Source organism: Onychomys torridus, chromosome 19 (assembly GCF_903995425.1).
Source record: "Onychomys torridus chromosome 19, mOncTor1.1, whole genome shotgun sequence".
In the NCBI taxonomy this organism is placed as follows: Eukaryota; Metazoa; Chordata; class Mammalia; order Rodentia; family Cricetidae; genus Onychomys; species Onychomys torridus.
In genome coordinates, this window is record NC_050461.1 from 34,044,229 (window position 1) to 34,070,915 (window position 26,687).

At 40.3% G+C, this 26,687-nt stretch overlaps 1 protein-coding gene across 1 annotated transcript in view; it reads left to right on the forward strand.

Annotated features, from left to right (window-relative positions):
• Pde7b (phosphodiesterase 7B) overlaps positions 1 to 26,687 on the forward strand; it is a 309,660-nt gene that overhangs the window by 65,092 nt on the left and 217,881 nt on the right. The window contains exon 2 of the mRNA XM_036168952.1: positions 24,698 to 24,758. Within this exon, the coding sequence (XP_036024845.1) occupies positions 24,698 to 24,758 (61 nt within the window). The remainder of the gene's footprint in view (positions 1 to 24,697; positions 24,759 to 26,687) is intronic.

The following is a 26,687-nucleotide window of genomic DNA, read 5'->3' on the forward strand; positions in this document are numbered from 1 at the left end:
GGAGGGGCTTATGGGGCTTTACCCCGGCCTAGGTAACTATTGGTTATTGATGGATGCTGGGAGAGGGAGAGTCATTGTCCTTAATTGTGCGCCCACTGGTGAACCTATCAAGCTCCAATGAGTAGTTACAATCCCGTGGTCACATGAATAACCTGGCTAAACTCAGTGAGTCACAAAACAACAAGAAACTAATGTTCGAGAGGGACTTGTAGGGAGGAGAAAGAATGAGAGAGAGACAAGAGAGGTGGGGGCAAGAGTAATCAGAATGCATTGCATACATGCCCCCCCCATAAAAGCTTAATTAATAATAAGAATTACACTCACCATGATTTATATTATAAATATTACATCTTATAACCTAAAAATCTGAAGAAATTTAATTATTCTGAATAGAGGAACATATGTAGATAGAAAATGGGAAATTTTTGAAAATAATTTGGTGACAAGAGTGGACTGTCTTGAGATAACAGTCAATCAAAGCCACGAGCACACCAGAATAAATAATTTCTAAGAGCGCATGTTCACTCAACAAATAAAAGCAAGCTTTTACTGTGGGACTGGCATTGTCTTCGGTGTATGATATGCACATCATCCTGTTTAATACCATAACCCCCCCCCCCGTGACGTAAGGTGCTGTTTCCATCCTCATCTGACATACAGGCAAACTGAGGAACTTGCTTAGCAAGTGTCCCGTCCAGTCACTGCTGAACAAATAAATCATGATTCCTGGCCGTATACCATTGATGGTCTACCATGGACAGAGGAAAACCAATCCCATCTCAGACTCAAACTTTTAACAGTAACAGTAGCCAATCAAGCATCGCTCCTTGCTGGCGGGGAGGGGGAGGGGCTGAAGGAATGCTCATTTCAGAGCACAGTAGTTGAGGTGACACTTTAAGCAAGGATAGGAGTCAACTGAGGAGAGAGCTCCAGATGAAGTGACAGGGTATGGAATGTCTCAGGAGGAGAGGTCTCCTGCGCTCCGGAGAAAACTAAGGAGACGGTTCCATGGAACTCCGGAAGAGAATGCGAAGGCGCAGGCGCCGCAGGGTGATGCGGTCAGTCTCACAGCTCAGGCTCGGGCTACAGGGATGCGTGGTTTAGAGCTGAGGGACTCAGCTGCACAGGCAGGGTCACTTATGTCAAGTCACACCATTCACCGTGACGATCTAAAACTAAACTCGGGCGTTTGGGAAGCCGAGCTCTACAACTGCCCACCAGTGTCTCGGGTGACGGCGTCTGGAGCAGAACTTCCAACAAGCAAAAGAGAGCCAAGTATTGGCGGAACCGCAAAGGTCATTTTCAGTGTCAAAGTAGAACATTGACTTGTGAAGGCGATTGGAGAGAAGCATCTGAAAATACGAGGACAGTGTATGAAACGCTTGTCACACTGTAGATGTGACTGGGCCAGGTTTAGTAGCATACCAATAAACAAAAAAGAGACTATTTAATATCATAAGGGTTTAAAGTCTGCATGATGGATGCCGTAACTGGAGGGATATTCTTTTGGAGAATATTTCTTTTCTTTCTTTTTTTTTCAGACGGGGTTTTATTACATACTAGCTCAGTCGGTAGAGCATGAGACTCCACGTTGGGCACCAGATATTGGTGAAATTATTAAGGCCACTCCACGTAATTAAAAGGGAGGTTTATTTTGTGAGGTAACTTACAAATGAAGGAATAGGTAGGTTGTAGGATCTGGGAAAGGTATGGCACAGTGCGGCGGTGTTCTCTGGAGAACTCTGCTCGGTCTATCTCCAGCGTCCAGGGTCCGGGGCACCAAGAGATCCCTCTCCTTTGGATCCTGGGTCTTCAGCATCCTCTCTTGGCCCTGCCTTGTAGGTGTGACCGTTATCTAAGCCTCAATGGGGGTTGGAACTTCCAGGCCAAGGCTAGAAAGGCTACCCACTACAACGTACCTACCCCAGGCCTCTAATTTACAGCAATCCTTCTGCCTCAATTCCCAGGTGCTGAGTTATTGGTGTGCACTTCCACATCCAACCTAATTGTGACTTTACACCAAATTCAGTGCACAGCATTTCTCTGCATTTGCTTTTTATTCCCCTGTAATCCAAGGAAAATCTTGTTTCATACAAACAAATAGCTCCTGCAAGTTGAAACAATTTTAAGACTGTGAGTGTCAATTTCATGACTCTGTTCAATAAAACTGAACTAGAAGCAGAAAATAAGTAGAAAGTCATATCTTAAAAATAAAAGTACGTAATAAATAGTAAAGATTAAAAATACATAATAAATATTACATTTCTTAATTGCCAGAAATTCAGCTCAGACACAGTCAATGGCAATTCACAGGCTCTTCGATGACCGTGAAGGGACACATGAGATGTTCAATGTCATTTCAAGCCCCTCACATTATGAAATAAGGAAATATCTCAGTCTTCTTCCAGGATTTTTGGACTTGTTGCTCTGCAGTGTTGAACACCATGACTCCGCGATAACAGGATCCCATACTGCCATGTTGTACTTGTTTGATTTTTACTAAAAACAACAGGAGGTCAGAAAAACCAGGGAAGCCAGTTTTCAAGTTTGTTTCCCTAGAGGAGATTGAATAAAAATGAGTCTTACCACCAGAGCGCTGCAAAACACCCAGGGATTTCTGTATTTTAAAAAGTGTCAGCTCTAGCATGGACTGCGCACATGCTTTTAAAATTACTGAAAATGAGCAAATAATAACAGAAACATCTGCAGTTGTAAAGATAATTATTTCATTACAATAACCGGAAAGTGTGCCTTAAAAGATCTGTTGGGGGCTGGAGAGATGCCTTGGTCAGCAAATGCGCTTTCCACTCAAGTGTATAGCCCTGAGTTTGGATCCCCTGAGCAAGAGAAAGAGTAAACACAGTCATTTCAACTGTTTTACCTGAGGCTTTCTAAAGGGAGATCCGGAACATTGGGTCAGTTTGCGTATTTTCTATACAAGATTCAAGGCAGAGTGCTCTGTACAGAATCATGTCTGGAGAGCAGAATATGTACTTCACTGAAATATGCTGGGGAAACAACACAGGTTTGTGAGTTCAGGTGATTCCAGGTGTCGACGTGGCTCCTGTCTTTTAGGTAGAGGTATTTTAGGTGTTTCACTACATGCTTCAGGAAATGGTCAGAAAATGCTCCCACATGTTATGTCCTTCAGGGCAAAGGAGAATGGGAGGGTTATCAAGGACTTCCACTACTCTCCTGTCTCAAAGGCCTAGAACTCATATTTTGGGAAGAGCATGTCTTAAACCAGATCAAAATTAACCAGCCATTCCCACTGTGTGACAAGTGTGTGTTAGATTTTCTTCCTATTTTCCTGAAAATAATTTAAAAGGGAAGTAGGGAAAATTGCCGTTAGTGACTTGCCAAAAAATTGTTCATTACTCTAGTCTTCGAACTAATTTATCACTTCTGCATTTTGTTCTTAGCTTATTCTCTGGCTGTAACACTGTGGCTCTAATTGTTTTTTCTAATAACAGTCTAATGTGAAATGCTTGTTAGCATACAGATTTTTTTTTCTGGGGAAAAATGTGTTTCTTCACAAACCTTTTTTTGTTTTTCATGGCTTCAGGTTGTTGTTGGGTTTTTTGTTTGTTTGTTTGTTTTTCTTGTAGCACGTGTTTTAAGTCAACTTGAGTTCATGTTTTTAGGTTCACTATATTTTGTTTGAAAATAGCCAAATATTTTCTTGACAGAAAGTATAGAACTACTATGTAAAAATTTCACAACCTACACCATTATGAGGACTTGGATGATTGGTCTAGCTATCAAGGGTGAACTCAATAGCTAGTAACATCACTGTGATGTCCAAGTGGCCTGGAAGAGTCTTCTGCATGTTCTTCACTTGGATCATTGTAAGTGATGAAGGATGGCAAAGGATCCATTGGTGCCAGTTTATCAGTGCCTGTTGCAAATGCAGACCACTCTGGGACCATCGGACCCTGTATCCTAGCTGATACAAGCAGAGTCTCACGATGTGCCTGGGATCTGACCACCACTATTGATATGTCCATCAAGCACAGTGTGGGCAGATATCATTAAAGGCTTGTTCACTTTAAACATCTCTTGAAATGCTGGTTTTACAGTTGATGGAATGGATTCTCAGGTAAACTGACAGGTCTAAGAAACCATGTTCATGGGAGCAGGGACTTTCAGCTAAGTAGAAGAGGACTTGCCTCATGTGGGTGATGCTGGGTTCAGTTCTGAGCACTAACTCAAATACACACACAGGGACAGGGGCAACGGACTCTCCATTTTATTGTTGTTCACAGCAAATAAGTTAAATTTGCTTGTCGATTTTGGATTTAGCACATAATCACAAAGCCTAGTAGTACATTAAAAGTACATAGACTGTACCTACCAAAGAAAAAGTACTGTCTTCTCTCTTTTTATGTGTGGGTGGGGACACACACACACACACACACACACACACACACACACACAGAGAGAGAGACATTTAATTTCTGTCAATGACCAGAAGACAAAATTCCCAAAGAAGTAAATTTCTGTTTGCCTGGAGCAAGCTTGCAGGGCTGGGAATACAACTCAGCAGTAAAGTACTTGCCTAGTATGTGTGAGGTCCCAAGTCCAACTCCTAAGACCACCATCCCCCAAAAAGAAAGAAAGAAAAAAAGCAAGCTATTAATAAGATGTTTCTTGGAAGAGTGAGTTAATATCAACATTGAGTATTTTTTAACAAACTAACAGAAGAATCCTCATATGGCAGTGAAATACCACATAAAACACACAAAACTATAATCCAAAAATAATATTTTGTTATCATTCCACTGGATTATATTATATCCAGATGGAGACCGGCTGGACTCAGGCTTTTCTTGTCTTCCGCGGTTTGTGTGTGTCCATCAATTTTAGACAGAGTGTATTTTTGAGAAGTCTCTATCTTTCTAAGGTAGAACGAGGTTTCATTCTAGACCACATCTCCAATGCCTACAACCTATAATAGAATGTGGTTAGGCATCATGTTGTATTTCTAAGCACTGCACAAATGTGCAGTGGGCTCGTGGTCTATGAGACTGGCTGGCTTTGATTTTACTAATCTGGGAGGAGAAATTTAGTTGATAGTGTCTTAGGACTATTTTCCAAAACTATAAAAACTGGCCAGATCAGAAACATTTTCACAAAATCACTGAAATTTTTTTCTTTGTGTTACAGATAACACAACTTCCTCAAACTATCCATCTAATCACTGTAATAAATGCTCAAACTCCTTCTCCTAACTAATTGTGGTTACTACTCTTTAATTTAAAAGTATTATTTTAAAAAGAATTAGATGTGTGTTCATGTAAGAGCTTACTTCTCAGGAAAGAAAACCCTCCTAAACTTCTTGATTTATTTATTGTATGCTTAACTAGCTTTGCTTGTGATCCAGTCTACAAAATGCAGCAAACAAAAGCTCCCAAAGGAGTGCTCAGCCCTAGACCGGCATCTGTATCGAACTCACTCTCCCAAGGTTCAGGAATCACTGAGGAAGAGGTGGGTGGAAAGAAGCAAAAGCCAGAGGTAGTGGATGGCATGGCGATAAGCGAACATTGGTTTCCCAGACACAGTGGAGGTGGTTGAACTCACAGCAGGTGTGATCACAGCATGTGACCTGAGCAAGATCAAGCCTGACAAAAGCCTAGCATGGATAGGGAGGGGGTCATCAACCCCACCCCTAGGTGAGAAGCCATTGGCAACTGAAGGCTGCTAGGAGAGCGAGAGTCTCTTTTCTTCAAGGATGTGGCTGCTGAGAACATATCTATGGCTCCAGTAGATAGCCAGCCACTGAATATGCTCATACTAGTGGCACTAAGGGGACTCAGAGGGTCCAAAAAGGGAGAGCATGAATGTGGAGGGGAAAGTGGTGGAGGTGGATGGGGGAAGAATTAGAGGGAAGGGAACAGGAGTGGAATTGATCAAAACACATTGTATGTATGAAACTCTCAAATGATAGAATTTTAAAAATTTTTTTTAAGCTACTAGATGGCTAGGGATGTATCCCAGTGCTGGAGTATTTCCCTCTATGTGTACAGCCCTGGGTTCAAGCTCTAGCTCCCAAAGGGGAAAAAAACACATATTGTTAAAAGAACTACTATGAAAAGCAAAAAGTGCTAGAAAGTTGGGTGGTGGTGGCACACACCTTTATTCCCAGCTCTCAGGAGGCAGAGGCAGGCAGATCTCTGTGAGTTCAAGACTGATCTAGCCTACAAAATGAGTTCCAGGACAGCCAGAGCTGTTACACGGTAAAACCCCTCAAAAAGAAAGAAAAAGTGTAGTTAGAGTTTTCCTGCCTGGCCCACAGTCAGGACAAACCTCTCTCACCCGCCAGGCCCATAGACGCTCAGACCCAACCAAATAAAAACACACAGAAACTTATATTGTTTACAAACTGTATGGCCGTGGCAGGCTTCTTGTTATCTACTTCTTCTATCTTAAATTAACCTATTTCTATTAATCTATACTTTGCCACGTGGCTCGTGGCTTACCGGTGTCTTTACATGTTGTTTGTCATGGCGGCCGCTGGCAGTGTCTCTCTGCCCCTCAGCCTTCCTGTTCCCAGAAATCTCTTCTCTGCTTGTCCCTCCCATACTTCCTGCCTGGCTACTGGCCAATCAGCATTTTATCTATACAGAACAATATCCACAGCAAGAAAGAAAGAAAGAAAGAAAGAAAGAAAGAAAGAGAGAGAGAGAGAGAGAGAGAGAGAGAGGGAGGGAGGGAGGGAGGGAGGGGAGGGAGGGAGGAAGGGAGGGAGGGAGGGAGGGAGGGAAAGAGAAAGAAAGAGAGAGAGAGAGAGAGAGAAAGAAAGAGAGAGAGAGAAAGAAAGAAAGAAAGAAAGAAAGAAAGAAAGAAAGAAAGAAAGAAGTAAATTCAAATAGTCCTGGAGCTTGAAGGATCATGTAGAATGAAATGTCTGCCTCTGTTGCAGAACTAAATTTCTGAGACTGGACCAGTATGAGGGTCCACTCCTTGCACACTACTAGACTATGCTCATAAGAAAATCAGTCTATGAAAACTAGACATTTTAGAGCCACAAGAAGTTAAGAAATAACTACCCAAGCCTCTCACCTTGACGATGAAGAATCGGAGTCTCACAAAGACTGAGGAATTTACCCAGAGCTGAACCTAGATCCAGCCCAGGTCACCCCTCTTTTCACACACAGGGTCCTCCCTCACCAGAAAGAAGGTCAACTTTAGCATCTCCCAGAGTGTCTCACAGATCTTTAATGCCCTGAGTCCTGATCTCCTCTCTTGGCCAGAAGCACCCATTTTAACAAACATACTGGTCGACTTTTGTGTCCATCATTGTTAGAGATTCAATGCACTTTACATCATACTTTTGAAAATTATTTCTTTTGCCAGGTGGTGGTGGCACCCACTTTTAATCCCAGCACTTGGGAGGTAAAAGCAGGAGAATCTCTATGAGTCTGAGGCCAGTCTGGTCTACAGAGCAAGTTCCAAGACAGCCAAGCCAGGGCTGCACAGATAGAAACCTTGTCTCAGGAAAAAATTATTTTTTTAATCTTTTCAGACTATAATATAATCAAATCATTTCCTTGTTTCCTCCCTCCGAATTCTTCTATATAGCCCTCCTTATTCTCTTTCAAATTCATGGCCTCTTTTTTATTAATTGTTGTCACACACACACACGTGTGTGTGTGTGTGTGTGTGTGTGTGTGTGTGTGTGTGGTGTGTGTGTGTGTATTCCAAATACATAAATGTAACCTAATCAGTCGGTATAACGTTACCTTTGTGTATGTTTTCAGGGCTGACCATTTGATATTGGATAAGCAATTGGTGTGCACTCTTGGCAATCCTTAGTTGCCTGTAATATAGGGTTGAGGCCTTATGGGCTTGCCCTGTCTAATTTAGAATGTCTATTGGTATAGACCTTGTTTAGCTCATGTTTAGGCAGCTGTGTTGGTGACACTTCCTAGGCATAGCTTCTGACATTACCAGGAGACACTAGTAACTCCGATTCTCTGCCTTTTGCCTTCTTTCTGCTCCTTCTCCCACGATGTTCCCTAAGCATTACACAACAGTCTCCTATGTGTGAGATGTTGCTCTTTTCCAATAACACTCTGTAGGGATAAGCAGGAACAGGAGATGGGCAATGCTTCTAGCTGGCATGGCTCTTGATTCCAAAGGACTCTTTTCTAGCAATACAGAAACTGATATGAAAAGAATACCCATAAAATGCATTTTTGTAAATCTAGACTTCCACCTAATGTAGATACTCAACACTATTTTGATTACCCTTCAATTGCTAAGGATTTTGTGGTTATCACATCAGTTTTCTCCTTTCTTTCATCCAACAGACATTTACTGAATGCCTACAAAGGAGGAGGATGCCTTTTATAAGGCAGCAGGAAAATAGCTGACAGGAAGTTAGAACTGTGCCCTGCTCATCATATATCCACTGTTACACATCCAACTACAGAAGACAGTCCTTAAAATACTGTCTGTACTGAAAATGTACAGGGTTTTGCAACATTACCACTCTTTACACAGTGTTTAGTAGTATGTGTAATCTACAGATTATGCAAAGTGTATGAGAGGTTATTCATGAATCTAGGTACAAATGTTTCAGATAAAGGACTTGAGCATCTTTGAGTTGGGGTACCCACAGGCGTCCTAGAACTCAAAGTAAGCAATGAAGATGTGAAATTATTAGAAAATTGTGTAGCTATTATTGATACTATATAGTCAGTGGCTACCTTGAGTACAATGAGATTCTCAAAAGAGAGTCTGAACAGAGAGCTTTGCAGCTCAAGAAAGCCCCCAGGAGGACCAGGTTTTATCACAATGGTAGCCTGAAGGATGGATAAGGAGGAGCTGCTCTGTGAGCATGTGGGAGTTCAGATGTAAAGTGAAAGAGAAGGCTTCAGAAAGCAGTGTGATAAACCCAAAGTGTCATGTAATTGAAGAACCAGAGTTGGTGCCATAAGATACTCTGCGCCTTGCCAAGAATTCTGGGTAATTCCAAGGGTGAAATGTAGCCGCTGAAGGCTTGTGAGCAGGGGAACAAACAACTGAGACAGTAGAGATCACTCTGGCTACTTGTCTGACAATCAGAACGGAGCAAGGCAAAACTAACAATGGAGAGTTCTTTTGTTATGCATCTATGCAGAAATCTAAGCATAAGACAGAAGTGCTGTGAGGACTGAGGTGCTGGCGGGAGCACAGGAAAAGCTAAATGTGTTCGATAAACAGAACCTGAACATGCACTGAAGTGTTCTTAGGTGGAAAAAAGATAATGGGTATGGGAAAAGGGGGTGTGGAATCAAGCAAGACCCCTTGGATTCAGCTTTGCACAACTGAGCTAGGATTGAATGGAAAAGGAGAAGGGGAGTGCTTGCCTAGTGTTCACAAAGCCCTGGGTTCAACCCTGCACACTACATGAACTGGGTATAATAATATAGCACTGGTGGGGTGGAGGCAGATGGAGCAGCAGTATGAGTATTGATACTGAGGCCTGCCTGGGCTACATAAGACTCTGGAAAAAGTAAACATGCCATAGAACTTATTCTCAGGATATTCAGTTCCTAATACCTTAGGGGGCCACACATCACAAAGACTGTAAGATACACTCACCACAGTAAGACTCCTAAGGCTGTTGGAGTTATATGTGAAATTATGCATGCCATACTTCATTTTTCAAGAGGCTCCCCTACCAGAACTTTTGACAATTACTCTTCTAACCATCACAATAGTTTCCTTGTGAGAAAGTGTTATTACCAGCTCAACTAACCACATATTTGAAACACCTATTTTTAATAGGCTAATGTTTTGTTTTTTCTTTCCTTTCTTCCTTTCTTTTTTTTGGGGGGCAGGGGACAGAGTTCAAGACACAGTTTCTCTGTGTAGCCCTGGCTGTCCTAGAACTCACTCTGTAGACTAGGCTAGCCTTGGACTAAGACATCCACCTGTATCTGCCTCCTGAATGCTAGGATTAAAGGCATACACCACCAGACCTTCTTACCATTTGTCTTTCATTAAATGTTTTGCCTTTGCTAAAGGCCAGGAAAAGACATTTCATTCCTTTAAAAATGTAAAAGCAGTATGCAGGTCACAATTTTTAAATAAATTAAAGGTGAATAATTATTTCACATAACAAACACATGTGCCCAATAAGAAGTTGATTGAAACACACAACCAGATTATGATTTTTGAATTTTATTTTAAACCAAATTCCATAGTTCTAAATCTGTTTTTATTAATTTCAACTAAATGTTCTGTTTTTAAACAATTCTTGCTCCACTAACATGGAGGGCAGCATATAAAGAAGACCTGGTTATACACACTTGGTTATATAGTTTAGATCACACAATATCATGATGATTCATTGTGGGGCTAAAAACTAAAAGAAATACTCTTGGTATTGAGATTAAGAAATGCTTCATAGAAAAGGGGCTCTGAAAGAATGTTGGCATTAGTGAAAATGAAGGTCTGAGGGGTGAGGCCAATAGAGCAACTGGATATTACTTCCTGAATCCAAAGGCTTGGTATTTCCATTTGTAATAATAAGTGAGTAGAAGTGACTTTTCTCTTACAATGATAACAGCACATATTATGGAAAATGTAACAAGGGAATAGCCACTCTCTTGAAAACTTGAAAATAAATAAGAGATTTCAACCTGAGCATAATCCAATGATGACCTCAGTACTGTGTACAACATGCGTTTGGGAGAACATTTTGAGGATTTTATTGAAAGCTCCTAGCTAGGTTCATGCCCTTTGTTGTATACATGTGTGCTGGTGTATGTGTATGGAGGATCTCTGTACAATAAAAGAAATAAATGTATGTCACAATGAAACATGGACATTAAGGGAAAAATTCCTGCAGAATAAATAATAGGAATTTAAAAATAGGTGCTTATTAAATACTTTATGACCTATGATGTAAACACCAACATACACACTGGCATATAGCCTATTCCAGAGTCCAAATGGGGTATAAAAATAAATTAGACCTGCATGCAGAATAGTCTAAGGATTATTTTTTAATTGGTAGATAGTGGCTAAAGAGATGATTAAGGAGTGTGTTAAACACATAGTATGTACACATACAAACACTTAAAAAAAAGTGGCTAATCAATTATGATAATCCAGGAAAGTCAGGGTTCCCTAAGGAAGCATGACTGATAGGATGAATATATATTACAGAGGGGATTTATCAGATTGGCTTAGAGTATATAGACTGTGTAGTCTAACAGTGGCTGTAAACTGGAGAGGCTGAGAACCTGATAACTGTTAAGTCTGTTCTGCCAATCTGACACTGAAGACCTAAAGAATCGCTGGTCTTAAGTCTACAGTAGAAGGCAGGAGGCTCTAATGTCAGGAAGGGATGGCAACAGTCAGGAAAGTAGATGTGCTCACCAGCAGGGAGTGAAAATGGGCAGGCAAACACAGCTCTGCCTTCCCCTCAGTCTTCTTTGTCTGAACCACTGTTGGAAGGTGCTGACCCCTCTAGAGGAGCCTCTTCCTCACCCCTCTTAGTTAATTCTTAAAGAAATGCTCTCACCAGCACACCCAGAGCTGTGTCTCTTAGTTAATCTCAGAGGCAATCAAGTTGACAAAATACAATCATCAGGATTCCCAAATTTCACTATCAAGTTAGTTCATTGGTACTTTCTGAGGCCCTGTTACTGTTTTGTGTACTTATTTCTACTCCTTTCTTTATAGATTCTTCTCTTCATATCCTATGACTTTTATGACCCTAAATTTGGACTAAGTTTATCCATGGCTAAGTCTTAACAATTCACAGCTAAATCAATGATGGAACTGTCTCTTTCTAGCTCTGTTGATGCTCAGCCTCTTTTGGTGTTTATATTTTTATTACTAAGTTCTACTATGAGAACATGAATAGTAATGAAAATTCACATTCAAATGAATAATCGTTTCTGCTTATGAAGAGGATACAGAGTATCTTAGGGAAGAAAAATGACTGGGGAGAGAATTCATACACAATCAGGACCTAAAAGCAAGCCCCAAGAGGCCCTTCTAAGACCTTCTACCCAAATACTTGAAATATTTGCAGAGGTAAGAGACATTGCCTCTATTTTCTTGGTATGAATCCTAACCATTTAAAACAAATTCTGTTTCTTTGTTTCATTTTAATATCATTTGCTGTTTAAAAAAAAGGATAACTATGAGATTTAGAGATGAAACAATGCACATAATCCCACTTCATCAATTCATTAGTCTTAAAATTGCAAATGCCAGGCTGTATAAACATGAGGTCTATGTGTCAGCTTTTAATAGTGGCATCTGGAAATGCTTGGCATAAAGTACCTACCTAATGAATACATGATTGAAGTAAAAATTAGCATATATGTGTATTTATATCATCATATATATGCTGTATATATCACATAAATGCCATATATAGAGCTATGTAGATAATATTCTGTAGGAGCCTGTGGGCAAAAAGGGACATACATGGGGGGCTTTCCAGAGAGAATTATGTTTCAAAATCATAATACTTAGAGAAATCTTTGCCCTCAAGTGAAACTCAACCTATGGCATTCACAGTAAATTCATGCATAGAAACTTCTTAGAAGAATCATGGCATCAAACTAGTAACTTAAGCTTATGTTAAAGTATATACATGCTGTGAGTGCACCTCTGTGGCAGAGTGCTTGCCTGATAATGCCTGGTTCAGTCTCTAGCAAATGCACACACACACACACACACACACACACACACACACACACACACACACACATTCACACACTCACACGCACACACACAATCATGTTCTCCTTTTAAGAGTTTCACCAGCTTTTAGTTTTTAGTTTTTAACTTGACTACCATATAGGTGGGAATGGGTCAGTATATTTTTGGCCAGCTCATCCATTCAGTCTATTGAGCAATATCCATTGAGATCTTAAAATGGGACAGAATTTCATCTAGATGTTGGGGAATATCAGGAAATTAGAGGGGAAAGAATTCCTATCTTAGTAAAGAGAGGGAGAGCCAAATGAGATGCCTTCCAAATGTTGTTCTTGTCAAACTATATGGTGGAGTTACACATGTAATGTCAAAGCAGTATATATCTATTTACAAAGTATCCAGTATTTCATGTTCACTTGAAGCTCATGAAATTGGTCAGTTATTTTTCTGAGATACTGGATTTTTCAGCTCTCATGGGGGAGGGGGGCGTTGATCGCTAGAAGAATTTATTGACATCTCTGCCCAAGGCCAATCTATGTCTCAGAGCTGTCCTTATGGAAATGGCCAATATGACTTGACCAGTAATCATTTTTTTGATTGTCCATGGGAACATCTGAGCCTTTGGCCTCATGAATGGTTATACAACAAGCCCTTTTCCCTGTGGAAAAGAGTGTGTTCCTTTGTGGCTCAGAGGTCCTGTCTTCATATGTTGGGCTTGATGCTCTGGAAGTCATTTTCTCTAGGGCTGGGGTTACTCAGTTCCAAGGACTGGTTTGAATTTCTTTTAAAACTATAAGTATATAGGATTACATTTAATTGTTGGTTTATGTACAGAAACACTGCGGCACTGGGCTGCAAGGAGCCCATTATAACTACTCCTTTGTCCTGAGTAAATATTCATTCAGTCGCAGTCTGGATGGGGTCCATGAGTCCCTGAATCGTGACGCCTCTGCAAAGATTGGGGGATACTGCTGATATTATCTATTAAGCTTCCACCATCTGCAAGACCTCATAAAGTAGCTTGAAAATTACAGAGTAAATAAAGAAAGACGAGGTCTTCAGCTTAGACACATTGACCAGATGGCTGGAGTGTGGCAATTCTGAGTACGTATCTGTTGTGTGGCAATTGTCAGGACATCCTTGTTGGCAACACAGGGAAAACGGAAAGCCAGATATTCTGAGTGTTCACTGTGTTGGTGCTCCAGGGATGGCAGTGGCACACACTGGTTTGCTACATGTTCTGTTAGGGACAGGGCAAAAACATGGAATCCAGTTTGGATTCAGAGCTCTCTCTGCCTGTCTGTCTGTCTGTGTCTATCTGTCTCTGTCTGTCTGTCTCTCTCTGTCTGTCTGTCTCTGTCTCTCTCTCTGAAGGTAATAAGTGAGTAAAGGAATGGTTTTCCTGAAATACAACATGCTCTTCCACAAGTTCCTGAGGAGAAAATACCTTTCTCAAGACTAGTGACACACTTCTGTTCCCAAGTCCTAGTTGTCCTGTTTGTGGAGTCGAGATTTTTACCTTGATTCCCCCTTTCAGTACATACTCAGCCTCAATCTTTACCCTATGCATGCTTTTGAAGGCCACGGTGTTGGGAGCATATTCATGCTAGACTTCTACAATCTCCTCTTCCTAAAGACCATGTAGCTTTACTAAACCTAAAAAATAATCTGATAGAACTCCTTGGGGATGAGTTAGCATGTAGAGAATTCAGAAGGGGTGAGCTGTTCTGGAGTCCCTCCCAAGCTTTGCCAATTGTCACAACTGTGAGTGGTAAGGATAGTAGCAATGGTGTCATGAAATTCAATGATAAGATGGTGCCACACTTAACTGAACATTTTCCCACCCCAACGCATGTCCATAATTTTAGGACAATAGCTTCTGTCAGCATTCATGGCTGCTATACTATACTCCCATCCTAAGATCTTAGGGAACACTGTTGGGCACACTCCACCGCCTACTGCAGAGGGTCTATAACTTGCAATGACTTCATTAAGTAGAGTCCTATACTGTCTTAGCAGTCCAGTCCCTGCCACCTTCTCCAGCTTCATGTTTCTCAATGCCAAGAGCCTTATGATTACTGTAATCCCATCCTCCTGTGCCCATTCTGGACTTCATTTCCTCAATCATCTTCAGATTTTGCCTCTACAACAATTATGTTGCTCAGAATAAATAAGTTCTCAGTTTATCTTGTGCTTCAATCTCAACTGAGGAGTAACAGTATTGGCTCTTCTATCCTTTACCCTCTTTCAGAAGCCTTTCCATGTCCATCTGGATATCGCCAATTTGCTTCCCCATGAAGAAACCCTTTCCTAAACTCATGTAGATCCTTTACCCTTCCTCAGTACTAAAGATAAGGACACAGGAGGAAGGCTGACCATCTCCATCCATCCCCATCCACCTCTGCTCTCTGGACCTTTAGCTTTGCATGTTTCCCTCCTTTACACACTGCCTAACTTTTTATTGCTGTGTCAGAACATCATCACTTATAAAAGAAAGCATTTCATCGCACGGGGTGGGGGGTGGGGTGCTCATGGTTCCAGAGGGTCAAAGTACATGGTCATTGTAGTGGGGAGTATGGCAGGCAGGTATGACACTTGAACAGTAGCTGAGAGCTTACATCCGATCCACAAACAAAAAGCAGAGAGAGAGAAAGGACTAACTAGAAAAATGTAGGCTTTTGAGACCTCAAAGCCCACCCCTAACCCCAGTGACACACCTCCTCCGTCAAGGCCACACCGATCAATCCCTTCCAGTTTCACCAACTGGTGACCAAGGATTCTAACACATGAGCCTCTGGGGCTACTCTCATTCAAACCTCAAATATGTATTAGATATCAGATATTATCATCATTATCAGGAGTGTTCCTCCCTCACCTCTACCTGCAGACTAAGAAACATAAGCCAAATGGGCCACAGATCTTGTAACTAATAAGGGCCAGCTTTGGGATTTGAACCTCAACATGCTAAAGTACTTTCCATCACGTTTACTTGTCTGTCTGCCTCTACCTCTTCCTGTTTCTTCCACTGTTTCTTGACTTCACCTTTAATAACTCACTCTGCATACATTAAACATTTATGACTACGTCTCGTTGTCAACCCTGGAGACTCTAAGATAGTAAATAAAAGATGAAACTGCACTGTGAAATTCTCCCTCAACTTTTGCACTGTTCGGATTTAGGGGTGTACCTATTTGTAACTGATGTACAGGATTTTTCAGAGCCTGTACCAAGATTCTTCCCAAAATACTTGGACTCAGATGTCTACCTAGTTGCAATAGCTGGATGTGCTTGAGAGAGAGGTCTCAGTTACACTCTAGGCCACCAATCTTCAGTTGCAATTTTGCTAGAATTATGCTGCCTAGAGCCTAGAGTCATGTTAGTGACATGGCAAAAATGGCAGTTTTCAATGTGTGTTTCAGTACATGCCAGCTTCCAACCCTGTGCTCCATCTGACTCTACAATCTCCCTGAAGGAGGTCTACTGGAAGGACATAGCCAGAGTTGTTCTAGTGCCTGCTACTGTCTGGGGTCAGAATGACAGAAAACAGTTCACTCAGGATATTTGCTTAGTAATTTAATTCTCTCTCTCTCTCTCTCTCTCTCTCTCTCTCTCTCTTTCTCTGAAACCAGGTTTTCCAAGTTTTGGTTTGTAATAACTAGTTTTTTAAACATTTAAAAATAGGGGTCTGTAATAAAATGCTGAGCGACTCTCTGGAGATTGCTGCTGCGGGCCGTTCTCTAATAGAAAGCATACGCCACTGGGCTAACATTTTGTTCTTTGACTGAGGAAAAAACAAAGCTGTTAAAAGCAGGTAGGCTCGTTTCCCAATAGCAATGGCATTAATGTCTTTCAAGTCACTCCTGACCATAGATAATTAGAGCTTTTGGAGAGATGGCCCTTCCCGAGGGTCAAACCAGGTTAGGCAGACCACAGAGTTGCTGTTGGCAATTGACAACAATGGGTTTGTTAAGAATTTCTGCTTGGCTTGGGGTGATTATCTGATTTTTTTTCACTCTCTCTCTTTTGCTGTTGTGTCTCTTATTTTGACTGGCTGAGGTTGGGTTGGACCATGAAGCCAGGATCCAAAGGCAAAGCCAGCTTGTTGCTGGAGACTGGCAGTGACAGATTGTTGAAAACTTATTAGTCTGACGTTTTAACAGCCTGCAATAGGATGGAAGTCTGCTCCTTCCCAGGAAGCAAAACAAGAGCCCAGGCTGAAATCTGCCCTAGTTCCAAATCTGTTGGCCTGTGGTACCAAATGCTGAGGGCTGCCACAGTGTTCGGGGATGAAGACCTGACGGTGCCACCCACATGGTGGGCAGGGCTGAGTAAAATCCTTGTGGACTTGAGCCACTATAAAGAAGGAGATCCTGAAAACATATCCTCCTGGAGCAGAGAAAGTGCCATGCCTCCACTCAAGGTGCTAATGGCTTCCACAGTAGCAGCAGTCAGCCTTACACAAGATTTCCACTGGGTAGCTGGAGAATCCTTTAGGCCATAGCCATTCTATGGAATAATTCCAGAAAAAGGAATGAAGCCTATCTCATGCTCCAGTACCTTTTTTGGAAGTTAAAATAAGCAAAAAGATTGCAGGCAAAACCACTGGTCAGAGATATCCGATGCCATTAAACTACAATTGTTTGTTACAACACTAAAAGAATTCTCATTCTATAAAAGCAAGCCTTCCTCCCAGCCCAGAACATTATTGGTCCCTGCTTTCCTCTGGTCTCACCCATGGCTACCAGTTTGATTAAGTCCTCTACTATGACCCACCATGGTTTTGCCCAGTGTTTGAAGACTACTTTATTTGATCCTACAAGCTTTGCTCAGGCATCTTCCCCTGTGATGGCTAAGTATCACCTTCTAGGCCCAGCCACAAGATCACTTCTTTTTCTGAAGTAAAGCCTTCTGTGAAGGGCCATCAGGGTTGGGTACCATAACTGAAGCAGCCCTTCACTTTGTATATTCTGACTTTATTTTAGGCTTCAAGATGATGTAGGCTTGAATTTCATCCTCCTTGGTACCCACATTCACAGTACAGTGCTTGAACAAACTTGGCACTCTTCCGGTGCCTTTTTTGAGCAGTCATTCATTTGTTAACTGATTTGGGAGACATTAATGGATTCCAAACTCCCAACCCTTCATCACGTTTTAGTTCAGTCTTAGTATTCTAGAAGCTATGCTTCATGAATGTTTTTTGGACTTAAGACATTTTCACTCTAGACTTCCCTTCTCTGGACCAGATAGCAATAAGCACCTTCTGTTCTCTGCTTTGGGAAACTAAAATGGAAAGCAAACCAGAATTGTCCAGAGCTTCCTGTTTATTTGTCTTGCTTTGTTTGTGTTTGGAGCTGAGGACTGAACCAGAGCCTTAAGACTGTTAGGCAAGGACTCCAACTGAGCTATGGTGATGACCTTCTGGGTTTTTGAGATAGGGTCTTGCCATTGTTGTTCAGATTGACCTTGAATAGTCTGTGTATCCCAGGCTAGTCTCTATTTTGTGATCCTCCTGCCTCTGCCTCTTGAATGTTGGGATTACAGGGATATGCCATCATGACCAGTTAGGAAACCAATTTTGAAAGATCTTCTCAATGTCAGGTTTGAGCCTTCATCTCATTGCATCTGCATACAATGTGACTATATATAGCATTAGCAACACTTACTAATTCATAAGAATAAATGACCAGGAATCATATCTCCTCTCGGCTAACTCAGATTCTCAAGTCCGTGACTTTCCAACTACCTGACCAGGGTTAGTTTTTCTTTTTAACTCATGAAGCTCAGCTTTGATGTTTGTTTGTTTGCTTGTTTGTTTTTCCAAAATGAGCCTGGTCTATGCTGAGGGTTTGTTTTATTTTTGTTTGCTTTGTGAGCGCTCCAAACACCATCATGGAGATATTGGTATTTTTTTTTTTCTACAGTAACATTCAACATTCAGTCACTGGCTTTACAGATCTCAAGAGACTGTTGTGCCAAAAGTTTTGTGATCCCTGGATTGCTGCCATGTGCTGTATTCTTGAAGTCAACAATTCAGTGGTGCCTGCCCACTCTCCACTTTCCGGGCTGTGGCCCACCAGCCTCGGGAGCTCATGGCCGGCTGAACCATTTTGCAGTCCTTTGTGGAAGCCCAGACTCCAGCCTGATCCTCCAACGATTTTACAAACACTTGATTCCCTTAATCAAATCGTTCTAAAAACAGGAAAACTGTAAATTTGGGAGGGCAAAAAACCAGGGAATCAACTTTTAATTACTTTCTGGTCGTATTCAACATCATATACTTGCAATAAACTGTTATTGCCTCCCCTGACGCTGACGGAAGTGACGCAGCCAGAGGAGTGCCTTCTTGAGTTGTTGGCTGCTGCCCCCTCCCTTCTGAGATACAAAAATACTTTTGCTAAACAGATTAGCTGCTGAAGAACTGCTGAGAGGTTCCTACATTGGAGTGAGAACAAGTTTCAGAACAGAAAAAAGATGCAGGAAAATAGAGTATCAATTGTCTTAAGAAAGTGATGATTTTTTTAAACAAAGAGAATAAAATGAGCCTGTCACCTCAGCTAATAATTCCTAGCGCATATATCACTGGTAATTGAACAGTATCACAGCAGATACAATTTTTCTTTAGGGAAAATTTTTTTTAAGTTGATGAAAACTTAAATGTGTTTTCTAAAATTACTGCTAATTTCAACTTTCACACCTATGAGAAAATACATGAAAAAATACAGTTTACTTAAGAGAAATATGTTTTATTGTATATTTTACTAGAACATACAATTTTAGTCAGTGGGAATTAAAAGTTTTAAAATTTAAAATGTTACTAGCTTTAAATTGGAGATTTTTTGTATTATTACTTTTTAGTTGAAAAATAAAAAGCACACACGTTTACAGTATAAAGATGATGTTTTGGAATATGTACAGTTGTGAAATGACTAAACCAAGCTAATTAACAGATAAATCATCTCACCTTTTTTTTGTGGTGAGAACACAAAATAGATACTCTCAGCAGTTTTCAAGTGTTCAGTGTGCTGTGATGATTGACGTTGAGTGTTGTACACAGCTCTACTGATCTTATTCTCCCTGTCGAGGTGAGTCCTTACAGCCATTGGACACTTCCCCTCTGGCCACTGGTGACCACTTTTCTGCCCTTGGTTTCTATGAATTCAATGTTTTCAGACTGCACATATAAGTAAGATCATATGGCATTTGTTTTTCTGTGCCTGGCTTATGTCACTTAGCACAATATCCTATGTATTCCATGTTGTAGCAAATGATAGAATTACCTTCCTCCCTTTGCTGGCTAAATAATACTCCATTTTGAAAAATGCCTCACTATCTTATTCATCCAACCATTGATGTTCATCCATATTGTGGCTATTGTAAACGATAGACGCAATATTTTAAAACTTCTCTGAACAAAAGTAAATCCTAAACGTAATATACAAAACTCTTAACTAGTACTGATTGGAAAACAACTTACAAAATGTTGACTTTTAAAATTCCAAGCATTTCTTTCTTTTTAATCCTGAAAAATGCTATGAGAATTAGTGTAGAACATGAATGAATGTGTTTCAAGTTCATCCTTATTTTTATGTCTCAGTCTTGCCTATAATGTTCAAATATATCTCTTCCTTGCTTATAATGAGTTAAAACTAAATTCGAAATCATTCTATGACGTAGATAACATCTCCCTATTTTACAGCAAGGAGAGCAGGTTTGACCCCGGTGATAGAGTAGATGAGAAGAGGTAGCAACAGGCTTTGAAACTGAGTCGATCTTATCTAAAGTCTGAGCTCTCTGGCAAAAAGCCAGAAGCTAATGGGTGAGTAAAGGGAGTGTCCGCAGACACAGTCTACAGAGCCGGTACAACAAGAGACACCAAAGTAGCCAATATCTGGGAATCCATAAATCTTGGTTATGCATCAGTCAACTGCCAACACTCATTCCCGTTCACTAGAGAGGATTTGCTACGGTAAGTGCTCCTTTCTCTGCCTCAGTTATCTACTGTTGCAGGAGTATAATGAGAGTATAAAATGGTTAGCAAGACATGGCTTAGAACAATGTTTAGCCCACAATCTCAATAAATGTTAGCAAAGTAATACGTATTCAGTCTACCACCAAGAGTTTTCAGGTGTCTAACACATAAAAGCACTGGAACTACAATAAGGCATGTTAGGGACACTAATGATGAAGTTAACTGATTCTTTACAGTCTATGGAGATAGTGGGCACACATGCATAAGTTCTCATGAAGTATAGTCTATGTGCCTCAAAAAGAAGGAGCACATGCTAGGAGAATTTCTTAGTTGCTAACATGGCTCCAACATCTTGGCTTGGCATTGCAAAGCCTACACCGCTGTATTCATAGTTAGTTTTCACTGGAATTGTCGGGCAGGAACAAGATGATCTGGCTATTTCAGACAAAGAAAATGAAACAAAGATGAGCTCTCTAAGAATTAGATTCTGATTATCAGAACCAGAAGTCATCTAGAATCAAGATGCTCAGATGGGGAGCCCCAACGAACATGACCAGAGCATCAAAGGAAAAGGGTTGCAGACCTCACAACCCAGAAAAGCACAGGGCCTTTCCCCATGCTGGAGTCTACAGTTGTCTGAGACTGGGGATACTGTGGTTTAACCTAATTAATCTCCTAAACTAGGTCATTGCCCTAGACTGTGCAGTTGAGTAGGAGCCTGGCAGTGAAGGCCTGGAAAACACTAGTATGTATCAATGAGAAGAGAACAGGTATTGAAACATGGTTTGGGGCATGTCGTACAAATGATTGGATTCCTCTCTGGATATTGCTTTAAAAACTGTTGCTATTATCAGCTAACTTTGAAAAACCAAACCAGTTAAGGAGTTAGTTAAAGGTATTATTAAAGGTACCACCATTTTCCAGGTAAAGACAAGGAAGCAGAAGACCTCATCCTCATAGGAAAGGCCATGGCACCTCCCCCTTTCTGCTTGGTAATGAGCTTAGCTGGTCAGTGAACCCAGGCAGGCCATGACTGCTACAGAACATACGCTTCTTAGGAGTTTCAGACATTCCTTCTAGCTCTGTGCATGACCGGGGACAAAAGATCCTGATAGCCAGGCTCATATGCCTGTTGAGAGACACATCTCAAGATGCCCTTGAACTTACCATAGCCCTTGGAAGTTATGCAACCTCTACCCACAGTGCCATGGTAGGGCACCTCTTCCATGGCAGCATGCATATAAGCTTTGTCATTAATCCAGAGAAGACACTGATAGCGAGTCATTCTGCCAAGAAGTTGAAAACATCTTAAAAACCTCTGACCTTTCATCTAAAAATAATGATTAACTCTTTTGGGTTGCAAACATACCACTTTAAAAGGAAGGTGATGGAGAAAACAGATCCGGGCTATTTTAAAGGGCTTAACCTCTGTCAAAATACAAACAAAAACAGGAACAAACAGTAGGGTCAGACTGCATGGGTCGTTAATCCACACATCTGCTCCCTGACCTAACTTGGTGGCACACATCAACATCTCCACGTTACTTCTAAGGAGACGGAGCGTGAAGAGATTAAGTGACGTGATACAGATCACACTAGGTCAGCAGATGGCTGGTGATCTGAACTCTCCATCTAGAACTCAGCACCCTGTTACCTTCAGAATACCCACCTGCAGCCTTCTACCGTGTGCAGACTCTGTCTTCCACAGTTCCACCTCTTGACTCTTACCATAGCTTGCTTGCTTTCCCAGTCTCTGCACCTACTCTCTATCTCTTAGGTGGTTAGATCAATCTAAAAACTAGTTCTCTGCCCCCTAAAAAGTTTACAATTAGCTGTGAAGAATTTTGAGTTTCTTTTCCTTCTGGGGAATGGAGTTAACCAAGCTGTGAACTTTGGAAGAAAAAAAATGGATCACACTGCTAGCCTGACAGTCTTCTTCAAAGTAAAGAAAACAGCCAGGTGTGGTGGTTCATGCCTCTAATGACAGCACCTTAGAGGTAGAGGCAAGTAAATCTCTGGGAGTTGGGGGCCAGCATGATCTACACAAAGAGTTCCAGGCCAGGCCAGACCCAGAGCTACATAGTAAGGTTGATTTTTTTTTAAATGAAAAGGAAATAATTTAGTAAGTGATAAGAACGAGTTATAAGAACAAATAATGTCCTCCATGAGCTCAAGGACTCTGAGGCAGACCTACATTAGACAAAGGTGTAAGTCTTTAATATCCAAAATAGTGGATACGGCCAATTCATTCTTGTTATAAAATATGTCATGTAAAAATGAGTTTCTAGAATATTCTAAGGCATGAATAATTATAGAAAAATTTGGTAACCTCTTAGGCCCTCCTACATACCATCTCTCTGTTCTCTTCTCCACACCCTGTATTTGATGCCTCATTTCTTTTCAGTTCATGTTTTTCTTTTTTAGTAAATTAACATATGCATAAGGAATGTGTGTTATTTTAGGTGTTTTCAACTTCACAATATACAGAGTTCTTTTTAGCATAATATTACATTTGTGTGTGTGTGTATGTGCACGTGTGTGTATGAAGTACGTGTGTGGATATCAAAAGACCACTTCAGGTATTGGCCCAAACCTTCCACCACATTTTGAGACAGGGTCTCATTGTAGCTCATTTGGCACATGACTTGGCTAGCTGGCCCACAGGCTCCCAAGTATTTTTCTGTCTCTGACTCCCATCCCACAGTAAAAGAACTAATATTGTAGATGCATGCTACTGTGCCTGGCTTTTCACAGGTTTTAGGGAGTTGAGCTTAGATCCTCACTCTCAAACTGTAAGTACTTTCCCCAACTGAACTACCTCCCCAACTCTAAAACTTCATTGTTATGACAAATGTAAGTTTTATATGATCTGAAAATCATGTGTGTTTGGCGTTCTGTAAGGTGAATATTGGGTATTTTATTGTATATTATATATGCTTTTAGAGTATATGAAGCCTTAATTAATTTTTAATTGTAGGAGTCCACTCATGGTTGACATTTCTCTTTTCTAAGTAGAACACTGAAGTTGTTTTTGAAAATGTCTGTAGTTAAAATTCTAAAAAGTCACTTGCTCTAGCATGCTGTATGAACTTTTCAAACTTGCCAGACTTGGCCAAATTTTCTGTAGTAATTTTTATACATTAGCCCAAGAGTATGAAAGCTTCACTTTTCTCTGCATTCTTAAAAATATTTAGCATTTCTAGATTTCTAAATTTTGTCAAATCAGTGAGTTTTTAAAAGCCCTTTATCTGAAGTATAATTTATTTATTTACAATTATTCGTATAGTTTAATGTATTTTCTGTGTTTATTGACCATTCAGATTTCCTCTTTATGAATTACTTGCTGTATATTTTATCCATTTTTCTATCAGATTATATATGGTCTTATTGCTTTGGGTGGTTCCTTTATACACATAGATACTAATCCCATTTGCCAATCATATTCATTATGCAAAAATGGCATGTTAAATAATGGATTGGGTTGCTAAGTTTTGCCTTGCACAAAAGTTTTGAAATGCAAATTAAAACGACGCTAAAGGCAGGAAAGTTGTTATTCCCTGGGTCTATGAGTGCAGAAAAGCCCTGTGCTGCTTAGCATTTCCTTAATTTGTCCTTTTCCTGGTCTCAGAGAGTTCAGCACTGGCCACTCAACTTTGATAATATCTGTATGTAGAGTGAGTCATTCCAAATAATATTAATGCTGAATAAGGTCCAACTCTGAGAGGAATTGAACTCAGATTATTGATCTCGGTAACTGGATGTTTCACTGAAACAGAAACTGGTAGAAAAGAGGTGCATCCCAAGCCATGGCTTCTCGTGGGAGCACAGGGTCAGCTGTTGACAGGGAGGTGAAGCATGCTGGAACGGCCTATCCCAGACTGACCTCTGAAAGACTTTGCTTCCAGGAAAATCTCTCTTTCTGACAGAAGTCCCTAGACCTAGACAAATAAAGAAAATGAAAGTACAATAACAACACTGTACTGTTAGTTGCATGACTACATTGGCTTGAGAATTCTCATTTGAAATCTTAAAGTAACTGAGGCTGTCTTTCTATTGCAGAGGTGTGGCGAAATCTTGTTTGAGAACCCTGATCAGAATGTCAAATGTGTTTGCATGCTAGGTAAGAAGGCTTCTTGTTTCAAATGTATTATGCATGTTGATGTCATGTGGAGTCACTGTTGTTTTGGTGTCTTGCTGACCACCTCCAGCTCCATTATAAGGAGGCTCGTCAATGTGTTTGCAAGTTTATAAACAGCTATAATATATTTGTAGAGCACTAGAAGATGAAAAAGGATTTTATTTTAATAGTTTTTAGTAAGTCTTGGCCCATTCTTCTGAGTCTCAATGCTTCTTGGATCATCAGGATAGGATACAATTGAATTGAGTGCTTTGTATTAAAATAAAACAAAACAAAACAAAAAACCTGTTATCAAAATGCAAGAAGAATCCCGCTGGCATCCTAAGCCTGAGATTATAAGATAAATAGTAAAACTATTAGGTATTACAATATCACAGGATGCCTTCATTTATAAGGCCTGGGAGAAGTATGTATTTGAAATAATCAGAAGTCAAGTCAATTACCCACAATGCATCTGCATCCAAATAGCAATAAAATAACAAATAATCATCTTTTCTTGTGGGGTGATATAGCATCATTGCCTTTTACAGGCTTAATAATATATACTACCCTGTTAAGGAAGAAAGGCAATAATGTTTTCCTCACTATAGGTTAGAAATAAATACAGCGAGTGTGAGTGAAATGTTTAACCACCATGTCAGCCATGGTGCAAACCATGGTAAGGTTCTAAACTGTAGAATCTTAGGGCGGCTGTCAGCAGCTAAAATATGCCCAATGAGTTTTACCTTAAATGTAACTTAAAATTTACAGCAGTAGGGACAATTAAGTGATCTCACCATTATTTGCATAGCAGTTCACACTTGCTCACTAAAACTGTATTCATAAACAAAGTAAAGACATATACATGTTAGCATTGTTCATTTCCTCTAGCCACCTCATATTAACAGCCTAGATTATTGGTAAGATGACCCAAAACTCACACACAGCAAGGTAAACAGAGGCATGGGAAGATCTCAGTCAGTCATAACTCAAGATGATAGCCAAACAAATAACCAAACTCATGACTCAAAAAACAAACATGAAACAGATATGACATTTATCTAGCCTTCTAATCTTTCTTATTCTCTTGTACTGCTATTCAAAAGAGAATTTCTATATTGAAGTTCTCATATGTTTTGAATTAAGATGAAAGTTTCTAGGTCTACTAGAAACTGGACATTTTACTAGAAGCATATGAGCAATGATTACAGCATTCCTCAGCATATTACTTTAAGCTATCCAATTCTAGGTTTTAAACTTTATAAATGCCTCAAAAGCACTAATATCTCAAGATATTAGTTAGAAATTATAGATAAAGATAGATGATAGATGGAAAGAAAGATAGATAATAGATAGATGATAGATAGATTGATAGATAATAGATAGATGATAGATAGATAGATAGATAGATAGATAGATAGATAGATAGATAGATAGAAATAAAAAGGTAGAGAGATGTGGAAGCAAAAAAGTTACTTGTCCAGCCATGTGTCCCAACATTGGATTTGAGGTGTCTTGTGAACATGTTTTATCTATTCATCATTTAGTTCATTCAATTTCCACACAAACAAAATTATAACTGAACTGCTGTTACAGTCTTTCACATATGAGGAAGTGAAAGCAAATGCTCCAGTATTATAGGCCACTTACCACAATTTGAACCACTAAAGTAAGTTTGCATTGCTTATTTCCACCTCATCTAGTAACTTGAATCAATTTTTAACTCATGATGCTGACAAAGACATGGACATCATCAACTTTGGATGAATTTTCCTGTGTTCTGCTTTTCTTGTAAGTGCTTGATTAATAACTAGCTAGGAGAAGGGTGGTGAAGGACTATCTAGTACCACCTAGGTACTGGGCCTCACTTAAAGGGAAGCTAACACCTTTCCATCTTTTCTGATTATATAGTGTGTTTTATGTGACTGCCAC